This window comes from Staurois parvus, unplaced genomic scaffold, assembly GCF_062004578.1.
Source record: "Staurois parvus isolate SC_StPar_1 unplaced genomic scaffold, SC_StPar_1.0 ptg000205l, whole genome shotgun sequence".
Taxonomy (NCBI): Eukaryota; Metazoa; Chordata; class Amphibia; order Anura; family Ranidae; genus Staurois; species Staurois parvus.
Window position 1 is genome coordinate 6407118 of NW_028318001.1, and position 18863 is coordinate 6425980.

At 40.9% G+C, this 18863-nt stretch overlaps 1 protein-coding gene across 6 annotated transcripts in view; it reads right to left on the reverse strand.

The window, feature by feature from the left end:
- The window catches only part of ATP6V1H (ATPase H+ transporting V1 subunit H), a 159008-nt gene that overhangs the window by 109310 nt on the left and 30835 nt on the right, over window positions 1-18863 (reverse strand). For all 6 annotated transcript variants that reach the window (XM_089678430.1, XM_089678431.1, XM_089678432.1 and 3 more), the window contains 2 exons: window positions 6616-6715; window positions 3024-3113 (listed from right to left, as the gene is read on the reverse strand). In XM_089678430.1, the coding sequence (XP_089534556.1) occupies window positions 3024-3113; window positions 6616-6715 (190 nt within the window). The remainder of the gene's footprint in view (window positions 1-3023; window positions 3114-6615; window positions 6716-18863) is intronic.

The following is an 18863-nucleotide window of genomic DNA, read 5'->3' on the forward strand; positions in this document are numbered from 1 at the left end:
GGTGCATTATCTGACAGAAATGCAGGGCTAACTGTGTGTAAATACACATACACACATATATTTATTTTTCCCCCCAAAAGAAAAATCGGCCCTCGCAGGTATTTGCGAGGTGAACGCGCAATGAAGATTTTATTTCAACGAGGCACAAGCTAGTCTTCCTCAGGACCTGAGCTTGTACTTTATCAAAATAAAATCTTCACTGTGCGTTCACCTCTGAAGACCCTTGAGTGACACATTCTCTCTTTCGGGCGATATGCACTATAGGCTTTCCTGCTCACACAGGCCCATTTTTTTTTTATCCAATATGTGTGCACTGGATAAATATATACCCGTATTTTCCGGCGTATAAGGCAACTGGGTGTATAAGATGACCCCCAAAATTTTCCAGTTAAAACATATTGGGCTATACTCACCGTATAAGTCTAACCCACTTCTGAGGCAACACCATTTAAAAACATCAGATTTTTTAATTGAAATGGTTATGACTTACCAGTACTTAAATCCTTAAAAATCCTCATGTTTATCCTCTGACATCATAAGTTCACGAATGACATCTTGTGATACATTTGTAAGACAGTCATCATATGGATCAAATTCCAAATCAGATGTTAACGCTGGTTTGTGGTAATACGGTAGCTTCGGCTACATACAGTATACAGTATATATATAGCCCGCTGGATGTGCAGCAATGTACACACAGCATACCGCGCTGATCCAAGCTGGCTCAAAACAAATGTCCCTATGACAGATTAATCTGTCAGCCCGCTGGATGTGTGGTATATACAGTATACTGAGTATATACCACTGTGGTACATACAGTATACTGAGCCAAGCTGTTTCAAAACATACCGGTACCTCCCTACGGTACAGTAGCTGAGGCTACATACAGTATACGCTGGGCAAATCACGGCGAGCGATGTATTCTACTAATGAATACAAAGCCTGCTCGGATTGGCTGAGGTTGTGATATCATCAGCCCACCTCTCTGACTCAGTAGAATACATCACTCGCCGTGATTGGCGCAGTGTATACTGTATGTAGCCGCAGCTACCATACATACACGCATCCAGCGGGCTGATTACAGTAGGGACGTACCGGTACACTTTGAAACTGCTTGGCTCAGCGCAGTATACTGTATATACCGCACATCCAGCTGGCTCACAGATTAATCTGTCATAGGGTCATTTGTTTTGAGCCAGCTTGGCTCAGCACGGTATACTGTATGTACAGTATTACCACACATCCAGCCAGCTTGACCCAAACAAACGCAAGGTTCACATTTTATACCCCGCGTATAAGACAGCCCCCAATTTTTGGAGTATATTTTTAAGTATAAAAAGTAGTCTTATACGCCAGAAAATACTGTATATACAGTTGTGTTCAAAATAATAGCAGTGTGTTGAAAAAAGTGAATAAAGCTCAAAATCCTTCTAATAGCTTTTATTTCCATACACACAAATGCATTGGGAACACTACACATTCTATTCCAAATCAAGACATGAAGAAAAATGTATCAAATTTGTGTTGTTCCTCTAAAAAAATTGAAGAAAAGTGAATATTAGACTGTTCAAAAAAATTGCGGTGTTTGAATTCTTCTTTACAAACTCAAACATTCACTATATAAACAATGTTTGAAGATTTTGCTTTCCTTTGAATCACTTAATATTTAGTTGTATAAGCACTGTTTCTGAGAACTGTTGTACATCTGTGTTGCATGGAGTCAACCAACTTCTGGCACCTGTGAACAGGTATTCCAGCCCAGGATGATTGGAATACATTCCACAGTTCTTCTCTATTTTTTGGTTTTGCCTCAGAAACTGTATTTTTGATGTCACCTCACAAGTTTTCTATTGGATTAAGATCTGGGGATTGGGCTGGCCACTCCATAACGTCAATCTTGTTGGTCTGGAACCAAGATGTTGCACGTTTACTGGTGTGTTTGGGGTCGTTGTCTTGTTGGAACACCCATTTCAAGGGCATTTCCTCTTCAGCATAAGGCAGCATGATCTCTTCAAGTATTCTGATGTATTCAAATTGATCCATGATCCCTGGTATGCGATAAATAGGCCCAACACCGTAGTATGAGAAACATCCCCATATCATAATGCTTGAGCAACCATGCTTCACTGTCTTCAGTGTACTGTGGCTTGAATTCAGTGTTTGGGGGTCATCTGACAAACTGTCTCCGGCCACTAGACCCAAAAAGAACAATCTTACTCTCATCAGTCCACAGAAATGTTGCGCCATTTCTCTTTAGGCCAGTCAATGTGCTCTTTGGCAAATTGTAACCTCTTCAGCACGTCTTTTTTTCAACAGTGGGAATTTGCGGGGGCTTCTTGCAGATAGCTTGGCTTCACATAGGCGTCTTCTAATTGTAACAGTACTCACAGGTAACTTTAGACCTTCTTTCATCTTCCTGGAGCTGATTGTTGGCTGAGTCCTTGCCATTTTGGCTATTCTTCTATCCATTCGAATGGTAGTTTTTCGCTTTCTTCCATGTCTTTCAGGTTTTGGTTGCCATTTTAAAGCATTTGCGATCATTTTAGCTGAGCAGCCTATCATTTTCTGCACTTCTTTATATGTTTTTCCCTCTCCAATCAACTTTTTAATGAAGGTACGCTGTTCTTCTGAACAATGTCTGGAACGATCCATTTTCCTCAGAATTTCAGAGAGAAATGCACTGTAACCAGCATGTACATTTGCTGCCTTCCTTCCTTAAATAAAGGCAATAATTGCCACCTGTTTTTCAAAGATTGAATGACCTCACTAATAGAACTCCACACTGCTATTATTTTGAACATGCCCCTTTCAATTCGTGATTCAATTAGACAGAATCAGCAGCATGCATGTCATGACTGTTGGGTCTGTTGGATTTCTATTACTCTACTGCTAGTAAATTATTTGCCATGTAGAAATATCATTTCTACCAAAAACAGTGATTGATCAGGTCAGCAGATAGGAGTAGTCAAATTAAAAAGGGACAAACCAGCGAAAGGACAGTTTTAATCTTGCATACTCCTTACCTGCAGCATGTCATCCACCATGGTTAAAATGTACTGCACTGTCTGTTCCTTTGAAATGTGGGTCATCAAGTTAATAAAGGTTTTAGCACACTGTAAAGAAAAACAAAATGCTTAAAAGGTTGATAAAAAATGTTTGCATGTAACAACATTTGAGACTCCTAAAATAACATTATGTACATTATATTACGAACTGCTCAGTAATTTCAAACTTTTTTGCATCACTGGTTAAACTTATGTTAAAAAAATGCAATTAAGCCCAATTAAATGTAATTAAATGCAATAAAAAAAACTAGGATTGCAGAATTGGATGGATGTCTTTAAACATGACACAGTGACTGCTTCAATGAACCGGTTAGGCTGATAGACCAAACTAGCATCAAGGTAAAAGTACAGCCAGTTAGTCATGCCTGCAATGTTTGTTAATCTTCAATATTTAATTTTATGCATTTGTAAAGCCCTAATGCTGTATGGGACTTCAGAAATCTATCCTACTTCCATCATTCAGCAGTACCACGTGAGTTTCAGCAGCCAAATAGCTGAAAATGGGGCTTAGCTTCAGGGTGGGTGGGATTGAGCAGGTCAGACAGCCCTTGGAAAAATGCGTGTCCAATGAATCCTAAAAATTATGAAGTTACATTTGATGGTTGTCCTTTAAACCAGTGTTTCTCAAAAATTTTTTCAGTCAAGACACCCTTTACAAATTATGCACAATCTCAAGGCACCCCACTCTAAAATGTAAAAAACTAAAATAATAGTTTTACATATCTTCCAGCAGCATCCACACATGTGGGCCACCCAACATTAGTGGTAATCTATACCTCCATCTTTGCAAACTGGTACTTATTAATGTTCTAGCATTTCTCTTCTCCCTCAGTTTCTCTTCTTCTCTCAGCTAACACAACCCCAGTGTTGACAGGGTTGAGAGGGGCAGAGGATGGACAAACAAAAATGCTGTGCAGGAGCCCAACATCATCCTTATTAACCAATGTGTCATTGTAATGCTTCACAAAAACCTCTGGCTTTGTGCAACAAAAAGGCAGGCTGGATTGTTGACAATTTTGGGCAATTCCTAGCCATTTTTAGGTATTTTGTTAAGACTTCCCTAAAGAACCCAGAAGGCACCCTGGTTGAAAAACGGCTGCTTTAAAAACAGTAGATTTTTAACTACTCCAATAGACAGTAAAAACCCGATCGCCAACTGTTTTTCAATTAGCAAGTGTGTTCAAATTGGCCAGCTGGACAAAAACAGACCAAAACTATAGGAACAAGTCTTACTTCTAGGTAAGAAGACGTTCTCCACAGAACCATTCTACCATAGCTTTATCTGTAGGTTTTCATGTATTCAGTTCATGAAATAGCTATTAGTAGCCAGCTACATTCAAAGGAATTTACTAAAAAAGAGTCTCTAGTTTCCACCCCTCCATCAAAACAAAAAAAAAAAATCAGCAGCTACAGATACTGTAGCTGCTGACTTTTAACATAAGGACACTTGGACACTTGCCTGTCCAGGGATCCAGTGCTGTCCTCATCCAAGCCGATTCTTTAATTGGCTTCGGGTCCAGACGCCAGCATCCTAACTAAAGGGAACCACTGTGAAGCCTCTCCCACTGCACATGCGTAGGCTGTGCTTTGTGAATGATCTTCTGGGACGATGTGTGCCAGAAGGCTGCGGGGGAAGGAGGAGAGGCCGGACTTCTACTTGGATCGCCAAAGAGATCCAACCGGAAGTAGCAGTGGGTACTTGTCAAAGCCAGGTACCTGTCCCCCCCCCCCCCCCCAACAAAAGTGCCGATTTGTTTTTGGGTGAAGTTCCACTTTAGCCGCTTTCCCGCCACCCTATAGTAGAACTACTGCTACAAGGCGGCAGGTCTGCGCAAAATCACGTATATTTGCATTTCCGGGTAGTGAGCGCACGCACGCCACCCTATACACGCCGCTATTGGCGGCAAGGCATATAAATCACTGAGTCCCAGATGGAGATTCCCTGCTGGCACCCAGCGATTTTCCACAAAGCTGCCAAGGGAGAGCTTGCAAACAACGGTTTCTTTCCTGCCAGCAAGGAAATACAAAACAGCAGGTCTCCAAGGTAAAACAACACTCAGCACACATAGTAAAACACACACAGTACACAGTTAACCCTTTGATCGCCCAAAAGTTAACCTCTTCCTGCCCAGTGTCATTAGTACAGTGTCAGTGTGTTTTATTAGCACTGATCATTGTATTAGTGTCACTGGAGATGTCAGTGAGTTCCCACCCAATGTCAGAATTCCCATCGCAGTCTCGCTGTAAGTCGATGATTGCCACCATTACTAGCATAAAAAAAAAAAAAAGAAAAATTCCAGTATATATACTACCATTTGCAAATGCTATAACTTTCACGTAAACCAATTAATTTACATGTATTGGGATTTTTTTTAACAAAGGCATGTAGCAGGATACATTTATTCCTAAATTTATGGCGAAATTTGATTTTTAAAATTTTTTTATTGGACATGTTTAACCACTTGCCAACCATGCTATAGCCAAATGACGGCTACAGAGCGAGGTTGTCCAGTCCTGAGAGGGCGTCATATGACATCCTCCCAGAACATGCCCTCCTGCAAGCACCCGGCGATCTCCATGATCGCTGTGTCCTATGGACACAGCTGATCACGTGATGTGGGAAAGGCCAATCACAGCGACCTTTTACCACGTGATCAACCAATGACACAGATCAGTAAATGCAGTTGCCAGTTATCAGCTGCACTTTCCTCATGCTGTCACAACCTGCAATTGTCAGAGGACTGATCGACACCGATCATCGGGGCACTGATGATCAGTGCCCTTATAATCAGTGCCCAGCCGTGCCACCAACCTGGGCCCAGCAGTGCCATCAGTCAGTACCACCCATCAGTGCCCATCATTGTTGCATATCAGTGCAGCCTCATCAGTGCCGCCTCATAAGTGCTATCAGTGCCCATCAATGCTGCCTAGCAGTGCAGCCTCATCAACGAACATCAGTGAAGGAGAAAAATAACCTGTTTGCAAAATTTTATAATAGAAACAAAGAAAAACTTTTTTTTTTTTTACTTTTTTTTTTGTTTATAGCGCATTAAAAAAAAAAAAAACACCCAGCAGCAATTAAACACCACCAAAAGAAATCTCTATTTGTGTGAAAAAAATTATACAAATTTCATATGGGAACAGTGTTGCATTACCACACAATTGTCATTCAAAGTGCGACAGCGCTGAAAGCTAAAAATTGGCCTGGGCAGGAAGGGGGTATAAGTGCTCAGTAGGCAAGTAGTTAATGGCAAAACGTCAAAAATATTGTTTTGGGGTTTTTTTTTTTCAAAATTGTCTGTCTTTTTTTTTTTAGTTTATAGCGCAAAGACAAAGATCAGCAAACCAGTTTAGGCATGGTTAGTTCATGGTACCATGAGCTAGTTCACGTTTTAAACATTAGGATAGGGTCAAGGTGTTCATGTAGGCATAAAATGATGGTGTAGGTTTTGAACACCCATTTTAACTGATGAAACATCTTCAACATTACAGGCAACTTCAATTTTATGTGACTCCTAACAGCTATAACAGTTGATTAAATAAATCCTACCTGATTGCCTTCAGTTGTTAGTATTGCTTTCTTTTCTTCTGCATTGGATTTTTCAAACCTTAAAATAAATTCACAGTCATCTCCAGAAATCATCTGACCCCTGTAAGAAATTAATCAGTATAAGACTAAAACAATATAGAAACAAATGGTCATAAAAGACAGTGTGAAGTTTATGATACATTCAGACAGCATGAAACTGGTTTTCCTTCAATAGAAGTTTTCGGAATTGCAAAGTGTAATTCATTTTCACATACATTGCAATATTAATGACTTCCAGCCTTAAAGATGTGAAACTAAATATACGCCAATAATAACTTAGCTAGAAATCCTACCATTAAAGTCAATTATGCTATTTCTCTTGCTAGCCCTTCTAACAGTACCAGTGCATACAGGCTCCTGTAGCCTCTTTGCTAAGTCACAGCTCTCTAGCAACCCTTCACACCAGCGCCTCCCAACCCCTTAAGGGGTTTCTACAGTCGGTAGGGGGGCAGGGTTTATAATCATGTGACCGCTGTGATTGGCTGTCACAGTGGTCACATGATCAAGAGCTTTCCGTTAGGCACAGATACCTGTGTCGGGAGCATGCTCTTGGCACAAAGTTTGTTTACCTTTTGGTATGCAAATATGTGGCCTCTCTGTGTCAAGGCCCACCCGCCGAGAGGCTGCATATTTGTGTACTCACAGCACTATGCAATGCATTTCTCTGAAAATCTAGATGTTTTTATTTTTCCCTTACAGCTTTCAGACCTTGTGAAAGACCCCAAAACCGTATATTTTCTGAAAGCATAGGACCAGTAAAATAAAAAGGAAGGTGCTACTGATTTTTTTAGGCCCTGTGATACTTGTGTGAATGTTTATCAAAACACTATTTTTGTTAAAAATACACTAAATTCATTATTAGTGGATACATATATGGCAAAATTTATAAAATTCCTGCTAAATTCCTACTAAATATAAAAGTTAAAACTGTATTGAGTTGAAAAATAACAAATACTTGTAAATTTTAAATTGCGCCTTTTTGTGAAATGGGAAAAAAGATAGATATGTAGAACTGTAAAAAAAATAAATTTACTCTAAAAAATTTGGAGGTTATCATATGTCACACACAACTTTCAGAATTTGTAAAAGACCCCCTCAAACCATATATTTTCTGAAAGCACATTACCTATGGAATAAAACAAATGTGCTATTGATTTTTTTAGGCCCAGCAAGAGTTGCGCAAATGTTCATTAAACAGCTATTTTCAGTTAAGATCCAAAACCATTATTAGCAGATACATACATGGCAAAATTTTCAAAATTCCTGCTAAGTCCCTATTAAGTATAAAAGTTAAACTGTATTGAGGTAAATAAAAACAAATATTTGTAAATTGTGAATTGTGCCTTTTCGTAAAATGATGAAAACGAAATGTGCACAAAACTGCAATTAAAAATAATTTAGTCTCAAAATCTGGAGGTTGACATTTTTTCACTTACAGCTTTCAGAATGTGAAAGGACTCCCCAAACCATACATTTTCTGAAAGCACATGACCTGTAGAATAAAAAATGTGCTACTGAGTTTTTTATCTTTTTGTTTTTTTTTTTTTAAGGTAGTTGTGCAAATGTTCATCAAATAGCAATTTTCACTAAAAATACACGAAAATCATTAATTAGTGCATAACCTAAATTTTTTAAATTCCTGCTAAATTACTACTACATGGGGCGTATTAAAAAAAGTATGCCCATGATGGGCAGTGTTTACCCACATGGAGATGCCCAGTTCTGTGCAATCCTGTGCAGGCAATCCCATTCATATCAATTGGGATGCAATGGCAAAGCCACTGTTCCCAATCTAACACCTGTGTGGGTGTTTGTACACGACCCTGAATGTAAACAGTGTGAGCTCAGGGACAAGAACCGGGACCCACATGGATGTCAAATTGGGAGCAACGGCTGTGTTCATGCAATTGTTACATCCCAAATGACATCAACAGGATTGCCTGCACAGGGATGCTCAGAAAACCTGCGCATCCCTATGCCAGTAGACAAGGCCTTGAAGAGCATACGCTGTGTATTCCCTGTGTAAACAAGGCCTTACTATGTTTGTTTGTTTTTTAATTATCATTATTTGTTTGTACTTTTTTTTGGTGAGATATCAAAGATCTAAACAGACCCCTGATATCTCTTTTTTGAGACAGAGAAAGGGACTGAAGACAGCCTACGCTGCACATTACATGAATGAATGAAGAGTCTGTATAGAGCCTCCTTTTCATTCATAAACTGACCCATAGTAAGCACAAGCTTACTATGCTCAGTTATCAATGGATACAGGAGTGATCAGTAAGCACGTTTACCAGGCCGCCTTCCCCGCGCTCTCCATTGCCACAGCTTCTCCAAGTGCTGGAACAGCGGAAAGGAGAGGAGGGAACACCACCCAGCAACCAGCCAGGATTAGTAAGTTAGGGGCCAGAGGGGGGGGTGGAGGTTGGGCGGTGAGAGAAACCGGCGGACGCAGGGGATCGGGTATGTGAGCTGGTTGGGGGCATATCGTGGACAGGGGGAAAACGGGAAAACTAGCGGCATTTAAAAAAAAAAAAAAAAAAAGAATGGTAGGAGGTGAGGCTAGAGACAGGGAAGGATAGGAGGTGAAGACATTCGTGGAGGGAGGTTATTGCATTTGAGGTGTATAGCTCTGATCGGCGGCTTGTTAGCCGCTAATCAGAGCTATCTGCTTGCTCAGCAGCGTCTGAACAATTTTACCATAAGCTCATGGTCACTGAAGTGACCATGAGCTTATAGCAGAGGAGGAATGGAGGTCCTCGCCTGCTGGAAGCAGTGCTGTAGGTCCGTACGGCGTGCGGACCTGGCAGTGAAAAGGTTAAAGAGACATGAAAAAAAAAATTAGAAACACACACGCACACACAAAATAATGCAAGCACCTTTGCGCCTGCGATTGCCTTACACTTGGGGGGGGGGGGGGGGCTGAGTGGCTCTAAAATGTAGGGGTTTATTTTTTAATGTTTAACATGTTGGATATTTACTCGGCACACCTCATCTTTAGATTAAACCAATAAATGTATTAATTTTATGTATTTATGTGTCCTAAAATTTGCTTTAGTGCATTTTCTACTGAAATTCTGCATTTCATAAACCGCTGCACTAATATCATGTAACATGAAAAAATGGAAGTACAAACATTTTGTTTTCTACAGTGTCTGCTTTCAGAAATATTTAATTTTTGGGGGTTTTAAGTAATCCTCAGGCCTCACCTGCCAGCTGCCCATAGCCAGCGAGGGAAGGCAGAGAATGCACAACTTCGCCCCCTCATTACACACTGCTGTTGTGGGAGCAAGGCAAAATGCACCTTCGCCTAAGCAGACAAAGGTCCTTACACCGGTCCTGTGGAGGAATTGCTACAAAGCTTAACATAAAAGTCAGAGCAATAAACAGCAGCATATATACTGTATAGTCTTGCCGTATGCTGTCAATATAGGTTCCTATTCTGCAAAACTGGTGGCAGAACAAGACTAAAGAACTTTATCTGGCACAGTATACTATAGTTAGACCTTGTCATTTATTGCTGCTGATTACTGAAATCTATGTGGTGCAGAATCTATGAAATGCTATAATTTTGAGGTATACTACTGTATAGTATTAGGCAGGATTACAGCTTACTTTTTTTTAACTGGAGAAATCTGCTCCTTTGTAAAGTTAAACATTATATACTTCTGGGCTTTAGCAGTGTCTACATTTGAGTAATCAGACCTGATATACATATGCAGCGCTGAAGGCCAAATAAACATTGAATATAAAACAGATTAATCTTTCGCTGTAGAGCACGTTATCAGGAAAAAAAAAAAGTACTCGGGCACGAAACGTATTAGGGAAGAGCAAGGGTGGTGACGTCACACCGCACAGGCCACGTGTCAGGCCAGCGGCCATCTTAACTACTGTCACACCAATGTGAGTGCTTGTACCTGGATATATCTTTGCTTGGAAATTAATAAAACATACTACACTATTAGCATTTTCTATTTGGGCTCGGTTTATTGCGAGCCCCCCCCCCTTCCTTAAGGTGGATTCTTGTCCTGCTCCGCATCTATTATTGAGAGTGACCCCCCTGGTGGTTGTACATGATACCTGTTACCTGGAGAGTGATCCCCCTGCTGGATGGATGAGTGTTCCTGATTCCTGGAGAATGATGACCATTTGATTACCTGTCTTTCGCTTGGTTGGCCAGATGATCCTTTGATTTTCATCTTTCCATATCCAGAGGACCAGGAGTGGTTTAATTACTCAAATGCGCATAACATTGCGCTGTCTGGTTAGTGCAATGTACACTCATTTTTACATCACTGGAGTCGCGATTTTCACCTCAATATAGAGCTTGGGACTTATTTGCTTTTTCATGTTTAGTTATTATAAAGGTCACTACCTGTACAGTTAATGTCCGCAGACGTTCATCGCACTTTTATATAGTTTTAGCACTCCGCAGCGCAAGATTAATCTGTTTATATTCAATGTTTATTTGGTCTTCAGCGCTGCATATGTATATGAGATGTTATGAAGGTTAAGAGGTTTTGCCTTCATGTCAGCTGCTTTTTGCCTGCACTACCTAGCGCTCGTATACCCATTGATATGTTTGCGAGTAATCAGACCTGATCAGCCAAATCGCAGCACAATAGTCTCAATCCCTTCCTGTGTAGTAAAACAGAGGTTAAAACTAATTTTACACTGCTGTAGGATTTTGAGTGTGCCATCCTCTCAGCCCACACCTTTTCTACATTTTTGTACTGCAGCTTTTACCGGTCCTCAACACACAAACGTTTCACTCACCAATATCCACATTCCCAGCATTAATATCACTACTCTCTCCATATTCTAACATCTTCACTCTTTCCCTAACATCTGTACAACTAGTTCAGTTTTTTTTCTGTAGTTCTCCCTTTGGTAAATCACTTCATTTTCTGGCAAGCTCCCTGATCACACTACAAACCAATATTATCTGCACCTATTTGGTTGGTTACCTCCCTGATATCGGAAATACTATCTGATACATCAAGCACTATACAGTGAGCCTTATAGCTGCTGCCTTTTCTTTACTTTTGTGCTCCAACATCTCTAGATTTCTGCACAACACAATCACCTCAATGATGTCCTTGTCATATGTTGTACCTGAAAACTGCCCCCTGAACAAAGTCCAATCAACCCCATGCTCTGCCTCACCCTGCTTGATCAGCTACTTTTCCCAAAACTGACCACCGTCAGTATCCACTCTGCCATCTCTCCATATGATAAAATATCATCTTCTAATATTGGTAAGCTACTCCGCCTTCTCTCCTACATTCTCCCTCTCCATGATCAACATGAACTTCTCTATGCTGTCCACATCTGTCCACAACCATCTGCTGTTTTTTGTTTCAATATTTTTATTAAATTTTTCAGAGAAAAACACGGAAGTGAAATATGGTTCATTCATACAATATTACATTAGACGATACATAGTTGAGCATTTTTGTTGTTGTTCCACTCAATGGTAGGTGGAGGTGTAGATCTTGTTTAGCAACATCATCAGAGGTATTCATATATATATGATGAACCTTGGTGGGGAGTTGGGGGAGGAGGGATATAACTGGGTAATTGAGGAAATACCAGTCTTGGTTTGGGCGGTAATTCAACTTATAAAATGTCATCAGGATTGTACAGAACATTTTGGGTGGTTTAACCATCGGGTCCATTGGTTATTAAATTTGTGATAGGAAGAAGTATTAATTGCGGATAATTTTTCCATTTCACATTGGGTGTTAAGGTCTGTAATTAATGAAGTGATTAATGAGGGGGTTTTGTGTTCCATAATCTGGTAATGTTAATTTTGGTGGCAAAGAGTATGTGGATAATAATTGTTCGGGAACGAGGAGGGAGTTTCTCGATCCCGATGTGTAGGAGTGCTAATGAGGGGTTCGGTGTTAACAAAATTTTGTTTATTTCAGAGATTAATTGAAAAGTAGTATTCCAGAAGGATCTGAGGGACTTACATGACCAAAGAATATGTAGTGTTGAGCCTGGCTCACCACATTGTCTTCAGAGTGTAGGAGATTTTTTCGGGTAGTAGATGGAGAGTTTGACCGGAGTCAGGTACCATTGGTAGAGTATTTTTAGATATGACTCCCAATGGGAGCTGCATCGGGTAGCTTTATAGGTGATGTTGAAGGTATTTTCCCAGCATTTTAAAGTTATTTGGTCTGATAGGATATTTTCCCAGTTGGTTAGGGAGGTTGTTTGTAGAGTAAATTGTAAGTTTGTGAGATATGTATAAAAGGTGGATATACCTTTGCTTGGGTATTGAGGTTTGGTGAAGAAGATAAAGGCTGTAATTGGTATCATAGTGGTGTGGGGTAAGATAGAGGTTTGTAGAAAGTGAGCAATTTGTAGGTATGTAAAGTTTTCAGTAGTAGAGAGATTATATTTGGTTTGGAGAATTTGGAAGGGGCATATAGATTGATTGATATAGGAGGTCTGTTATATTGGTTATCCCTTGTTTTGTCCATTGAGATAAGTCTAGCGAGGGAGTGAGAAGGTGTAGTATATTGGTTGGAGTAGGTATATGTTTGACGTCTTTAAATTTAGTGGAGAGGAGGTCCCGCCAAGCCTGTAGGGAGGCTTGAATGCAGGGGTGTTTTAGTTGAGGTTCTATTAGGTTGGTCGGTTGAGTCAGGATTATATTTTGGGGCTTAGGTGGTTGAAAAGGGAGGGTTTCCATTATGGACCAAATTTTTTCTTTCGATGGGTTCCACCAGAAATATAATTGGTCTAAAAGAGTAGCTGTGTAATATGACTTGAGGTGTGGGAGTCCTGCTCCTCCTTTAGCTGTAGGGCGTATTAAGAGGTTGGTGGTACATCTTCGTTTTTTCGAGTTCCATAGGAACTTTGTGAGGATGGTTTGTAGGCTAGAAAAGAATGAGTTAAGGATTGGTATGGGGGGTGTGCAGAATATGTATAAGATTTTGGGTAAAATGAACATTTTCAGAGTTGCCACTCGGCCTAGTTTGGAGAGATCTGAAGTGCGTAAAGTGTTTAGTTCTTGGGGGATAGTTTCAAGCAAAATTTTATGATTTGCTGTGTATAGTTGGTCTGTCGTCGGTGTGAGTCTGATTCCCAAGGAATGTTGTTCGTTTCCCATAAAAAAGGGAATTGTTTGGCTAGTTGGGTTTAAAGTTGAGATGAGATGTGAAGGTTCAGTATGGAAGATTTGGGTTTGTTAGGTTTGTAATATGAGACTGTTGAGTAGGTATATAGGTGTGTGCAAATTGTTTTGAGGGATTTTTTTGGGTTGGTCACCATTAATATAATATCGTCCGCTAATAGGCTAATTTTGGGTTCCATGTTGAGGTGTGTGATTCCTGTAAATGATCGGTCTGCTCTGAGTTTGGATGCTAGGGGTTCAATAAGGAGTGTAAATATTATCGGGGAGAGTGGGCAGCCTCGTCTTGTACCATTTGAGATGTCAAAGAGGTCAGATAATGTGCCATCTGTCAGTATTTTAGCGGATGGATGTGAATATAATGATAAGATGGCGTTCAGCATCCAACCTGCGATGCCAAATTTTTGACGAGTGAGTTGCATGAATTGCCAATGTATCCATTCGAATGCTTTCTCTGAGTCTAGAGACAGGAATAAGGAGGGGCTCTTGGTACTTTCTAGGTTGTGTAGGAGGGAGATAATTTTTCTGGTAGCATCGGGTGCTTGGCGACCTGGGATGAAACCTACTTGATCTGGGTGAATAAGGGTGGGGAGGTAGGGGAGAATTCTTCGGGATATGATTTTCACGTATAGTTTTATGTCAATATTAAGTAACAAAATTGACCTGTAGTTTTGGACAAATTGGGGGTCTTTGCCAGGTTTTGGTATAGTCGTTATGATGGATTGCAACATGTCTTTGGGGAACGAACCTGTGGTGGCAGCGTGATTGAAGAGTTTGGTCAGGTGTGGTGATAAGTCTGTGGAAAGCTGTTTATAGTATTCGTTAGTGTATCCGTCGTTTCCTGGTGATTTGTAAATTGGGAGTGTTTTAAAGGTAATTTCTATTTCTATGGGTGATATTGGGGTAGAAATGGTGTCAAGTTGGTCTGAGGATAGTTGAGGGAGATTGGTCGTTTGGAGAAATTGTTGTATGGAGGTGGTTGTTGGCTAAATGGTGTCAGGGTCGTTTTTAAGGTTATATAGGTTTTGGTAGTATTCTGCGAAGGCGTTAGCTATGTCTTGTGGGTTTGTGTTTAGGGTATTCATAGATGGGTGTTTAACTGAGGCTATTTTGGATTTCAGCCGTTTTTGTTTTACTGATTTGGCTAACAACGAGCTGGCTTTGTTACCTAGCGAGTAGAATTTCGCTTTAATTTTTTGGAGATTTAGATCATAATTGTAGAGTAGAAGGGATCTTAATTTATTTCTATCTGCTGTCAGAGACGAAGAGATTGTTGGGTCTTAGGATTTTTTTGCTTTACTCATTTGTTTTGATTGAGGTTAGGAGATTATCTATTTGTTGGGTTCTGTTTTTGTTGACGCGAGCGTTTAGTTGTATCAGAATACCTCTCATGTATGCTTCATAGGTTGACCACAAAGTGGATATGGATATATCAGGGGTATTGTTAAATTCAAAAAATGTCTTGTGTGCATCAATTATTTGTTGCTTGTAGTCTTGGTTTTTCAGCAAGATCGAGTTCAATCGCCATAATCAGGGTATCGACGAATGTTGTTTGCTGTCAAGGGAAATAGTGATCAGAGCATGGTCTGACCAAGTGATGGTACCAATCTTAGAGGAGGTGACGTGTTGTAGAGTCCACTTATTGGTGATGAAGAAGCAGATTCTGGAATAGGATAAGTGGGATGGAGAATAGTAGGTATAGTCCTTTTCTGTACTATGTTGGGATCTCCAGATGTCGTAAAGATCGTTGGAGTGAAGAAATTGGTTGAAGGACTGTTTTGAAGATCTGGTCTTGGATGATGTGTCGAGAAGAGGGTTCCCTATAGTGTTAAAGTCTCTGCCAATGAGTAGTCTGCCTTGTCTGTGTTGATTTATAATGGAGTTAAGTTTGTTGAAGAATTGGAGTTGATTGGTGAACGTCTACGGTCCGAACACCACTGTGTATGTAGTATCATTGATACTGCAGATCAATATGTGGTAGCGGCCTTGTGGGTCTGCTGTTGCTGAGATAAATTGCAGGGAGTCTCTTATGGCTGTAATGACGCCGTTTTTCTTTTTTTGGTTTGTTGCCATATATACTGTGGAGAGGTGAGGAATATTGAATTTAGGGATTTTGAATGAGGCAAAGTGGGTCTCCTGTAGGAATATGTCAGGTTGAATGGAGCAGATTTCTCGAGAGCAAGGACCTTTTGAAGGGGGAGTTGAGACCTCGGACATTAAGCGAAGATATAGTAATCATTTTGTTGATTGTAGATGGTTTGGATTCCGTAGCTGTGTTGTTTCAGATGTTATGGAGGTAAGTGATTTTCCGCATAACAGAGGTGATGGCCCGCCAGGTGTGTGGCTTTGTGAGCATGGGTTTGTCTTTGTTGTGGTTTGAGTGTTCAATTGTGTGGTGGGGGTTGTTGAGAGGGTTGGTTCTAGCGACTGGTAGCTTGGGGTATGAACAAGGGTAAAAACAGGGGTAAAAAAGACTTGCAAAAAACACAAGTAACATGTGTAGCAGTAACTGCTACTGTGTAAAGTGGAGGCACGAGAAAGCATAACTCTTTCGAGAGTTCATGCTTGAGACGAACTTGGACAATCAATATATTCGATCAGGGGCCGATTACCAGCTTGTGTATTAGAGAGTGAGGCCCAGGGAATTGGGGTTGGAGGTATTATGCTTGAGCGTAGGTCATGACCATTCTGCTTCCATCTGTTGCGGCCGATTGGATGCTGGTTGATGGGAGTCTGCTGGGATGATGTTCCACGATTTCAGCAATTCGATGCCTGCTTCTAGGGATTTAATTGTGTAAAATCTGCCTTGGTATTTGACATTCAATTTCATAGGGAAGCCCCACTGATATCCAATTTCATGATTCCGTAAAGCTTTAGTTATGCTGATGAGCTTCTTATGGTTGGAGAGTGTGGCTTTGGATAGGTCTGCGAACAATTTGATGTTTGCTTGGGCTGGAGGGATGGAGGTTGAATATCTTGCTGCCATCTTTATTCTTTCCTTCACATGGAAAAAGTGTATGTGCGCCAATATGTCTCTGGGGACCGTCGCTGGCAGGAATGACAGTTTAGGGATTCGATGTGCTCGATCTATAGCCAATTCTACATCTGTGAGGGTAGGGATGAGAGTTTTCATATATTGTATGTATGGGACTATGGCGTCTGTAGTGATGGATTCTGGGATCCCACAGAATTTGATGTTGTTTCGCCTGGAGCGATCTTCTAAGTCTGCCAATTTGAGGCTATTTTGTTCGGTGTCTGCCTCATGGTCTGTGTGTGCATTGAGGTCGTTATGTGTGGTGCACATTTCCCCTAGTTTATTTTCAATATGGTGGATACGTTTTTCTTGATTTTGGACCATATTTGAAATTTGAGATAATTATGCCGTCAGGTCATTATGTAGCGTTTGTCGCAGGGAAAGGAGCATGTTTTTCATGGAAATCTCTGTGATAGGTTGGTCAGAATCAGGATAGGATTCAATTAAAGATGGAGCATTAGCTGATAGAATAGTAGCTGAGAGAGAAGGCTGTCTGTCAGGGGGTGAACCTGTGTCCAGTCCCTTCAGCCTGGGGTCTGGAATGTATGCTGCCTGGAGATCTGTATTCTCTCCCTGCTGTGCTGGCTGTGTTGAGTGGCCGTTTTGCATGCAGCCGGCGCCATCTTGGCTGCTGGGGCCGAGAGCAGGAAAGAAACTGGTCATTTTACCAGGGTGTCCCGGCGTTTTCCGACGTCGGGTCATAGCCCTGTTGGATGGTGAGGGGTTAATGTTTCAGCTGCTGTGGTTTATATTCCCTGGGGCCGTAGTGTGCCGCGATCGTGCTGGCGGCGGATGGAGCTCTCCTCACTGAGAGTCCATCCTCGGAGCCAGCCGCGCATGCATCCCCCTGACCTCTCCTTTTATTCTTTCTATGGTCCACTATCTGCTACCACTCTGCCTCTTCTCTCCATGGTCCTTGACGAGCTATTGTCTCTGACTAGCTCAGTCCCCTGATCAGATTCTGATGCTATTTCTGCTCCTCTCTGGACCATGAGCATCAGCTACAATTAAGTGGCACACATGAGCAAATGTAAAATATAGTTAAGAGTGCAAAGGACTGTATATGAGCATGGTATGGATCGCTCAAGAGCCTCAAACCCCTTACAACCTGAATGGCACAGATTATTAAAGACAATCACTAATCATATACAAGCAGATTCTCACAAATAATAACAGTAGTTGGGAATCAGTATATCTTCACGGTAATCTGCCCTTAATCCTCCAAACTCAGCCAACACCTACTAAATGTGCTTATATGCCAGAAAACTAGCTTTGGAGGCAGGGCAGCAATGGCAATTATCTTGCACCTATTAGACTCTATGAAGTAGGTGCCTAGTTTTACGGTGGATATAAAAAGTCTACACACCCCTTTTAAAATGTCAGGTTTCTGTGATGAAAAAAAAAATCACACAAAGATAATTCATTTCAGAACTTTTTCCACCTTTAATGTAACCTATAAACTGTACAATTCAGTTGAACAACAAACTGAAATCTTTTAAGTGGAGGGAAGTAAAAATAAAAACACTAAAATAATATGGTTGCATAAGTGTGCACACCCTTAAATGAATACTTCGCTGAAGCACCTTTTGATTTTATTACAGGACTCAGTTTTTTGGGTATGAGTCTTTCAGCATGGCACATCTTGACTTGGCAATATTTGCCCACTCTTCCTTGCAAAAACGTTCCAAAATGTCAGATTGCAAGGGCATCTCCTGGTTACAGCCCTCTTCAGATCATCCCACAGATTTTCGATTCAGAGAAGATTCAGGTCTGGGCTCTGGCTGGGCCATTCCAAAACTTAAATCTTCTTCTGGTGAAGCCATTCTTTTGTTGATTTGATTGTCTGCTTTGGGACAATGTTGTGCTGAAAGTTGATGTTCCTCTTCATGTTCAGCTTTCTAGCAGAAGCCTGACGGTTTTGTGCCAATAATGACTGGTATTTTGAACTGTTCAGAATTACCTCTACCTTGACTAAGGCCCCAGTTCCAGCTGAATAAAAACAGCCCCAAAGCATTATGCTGTCACCAACATGCT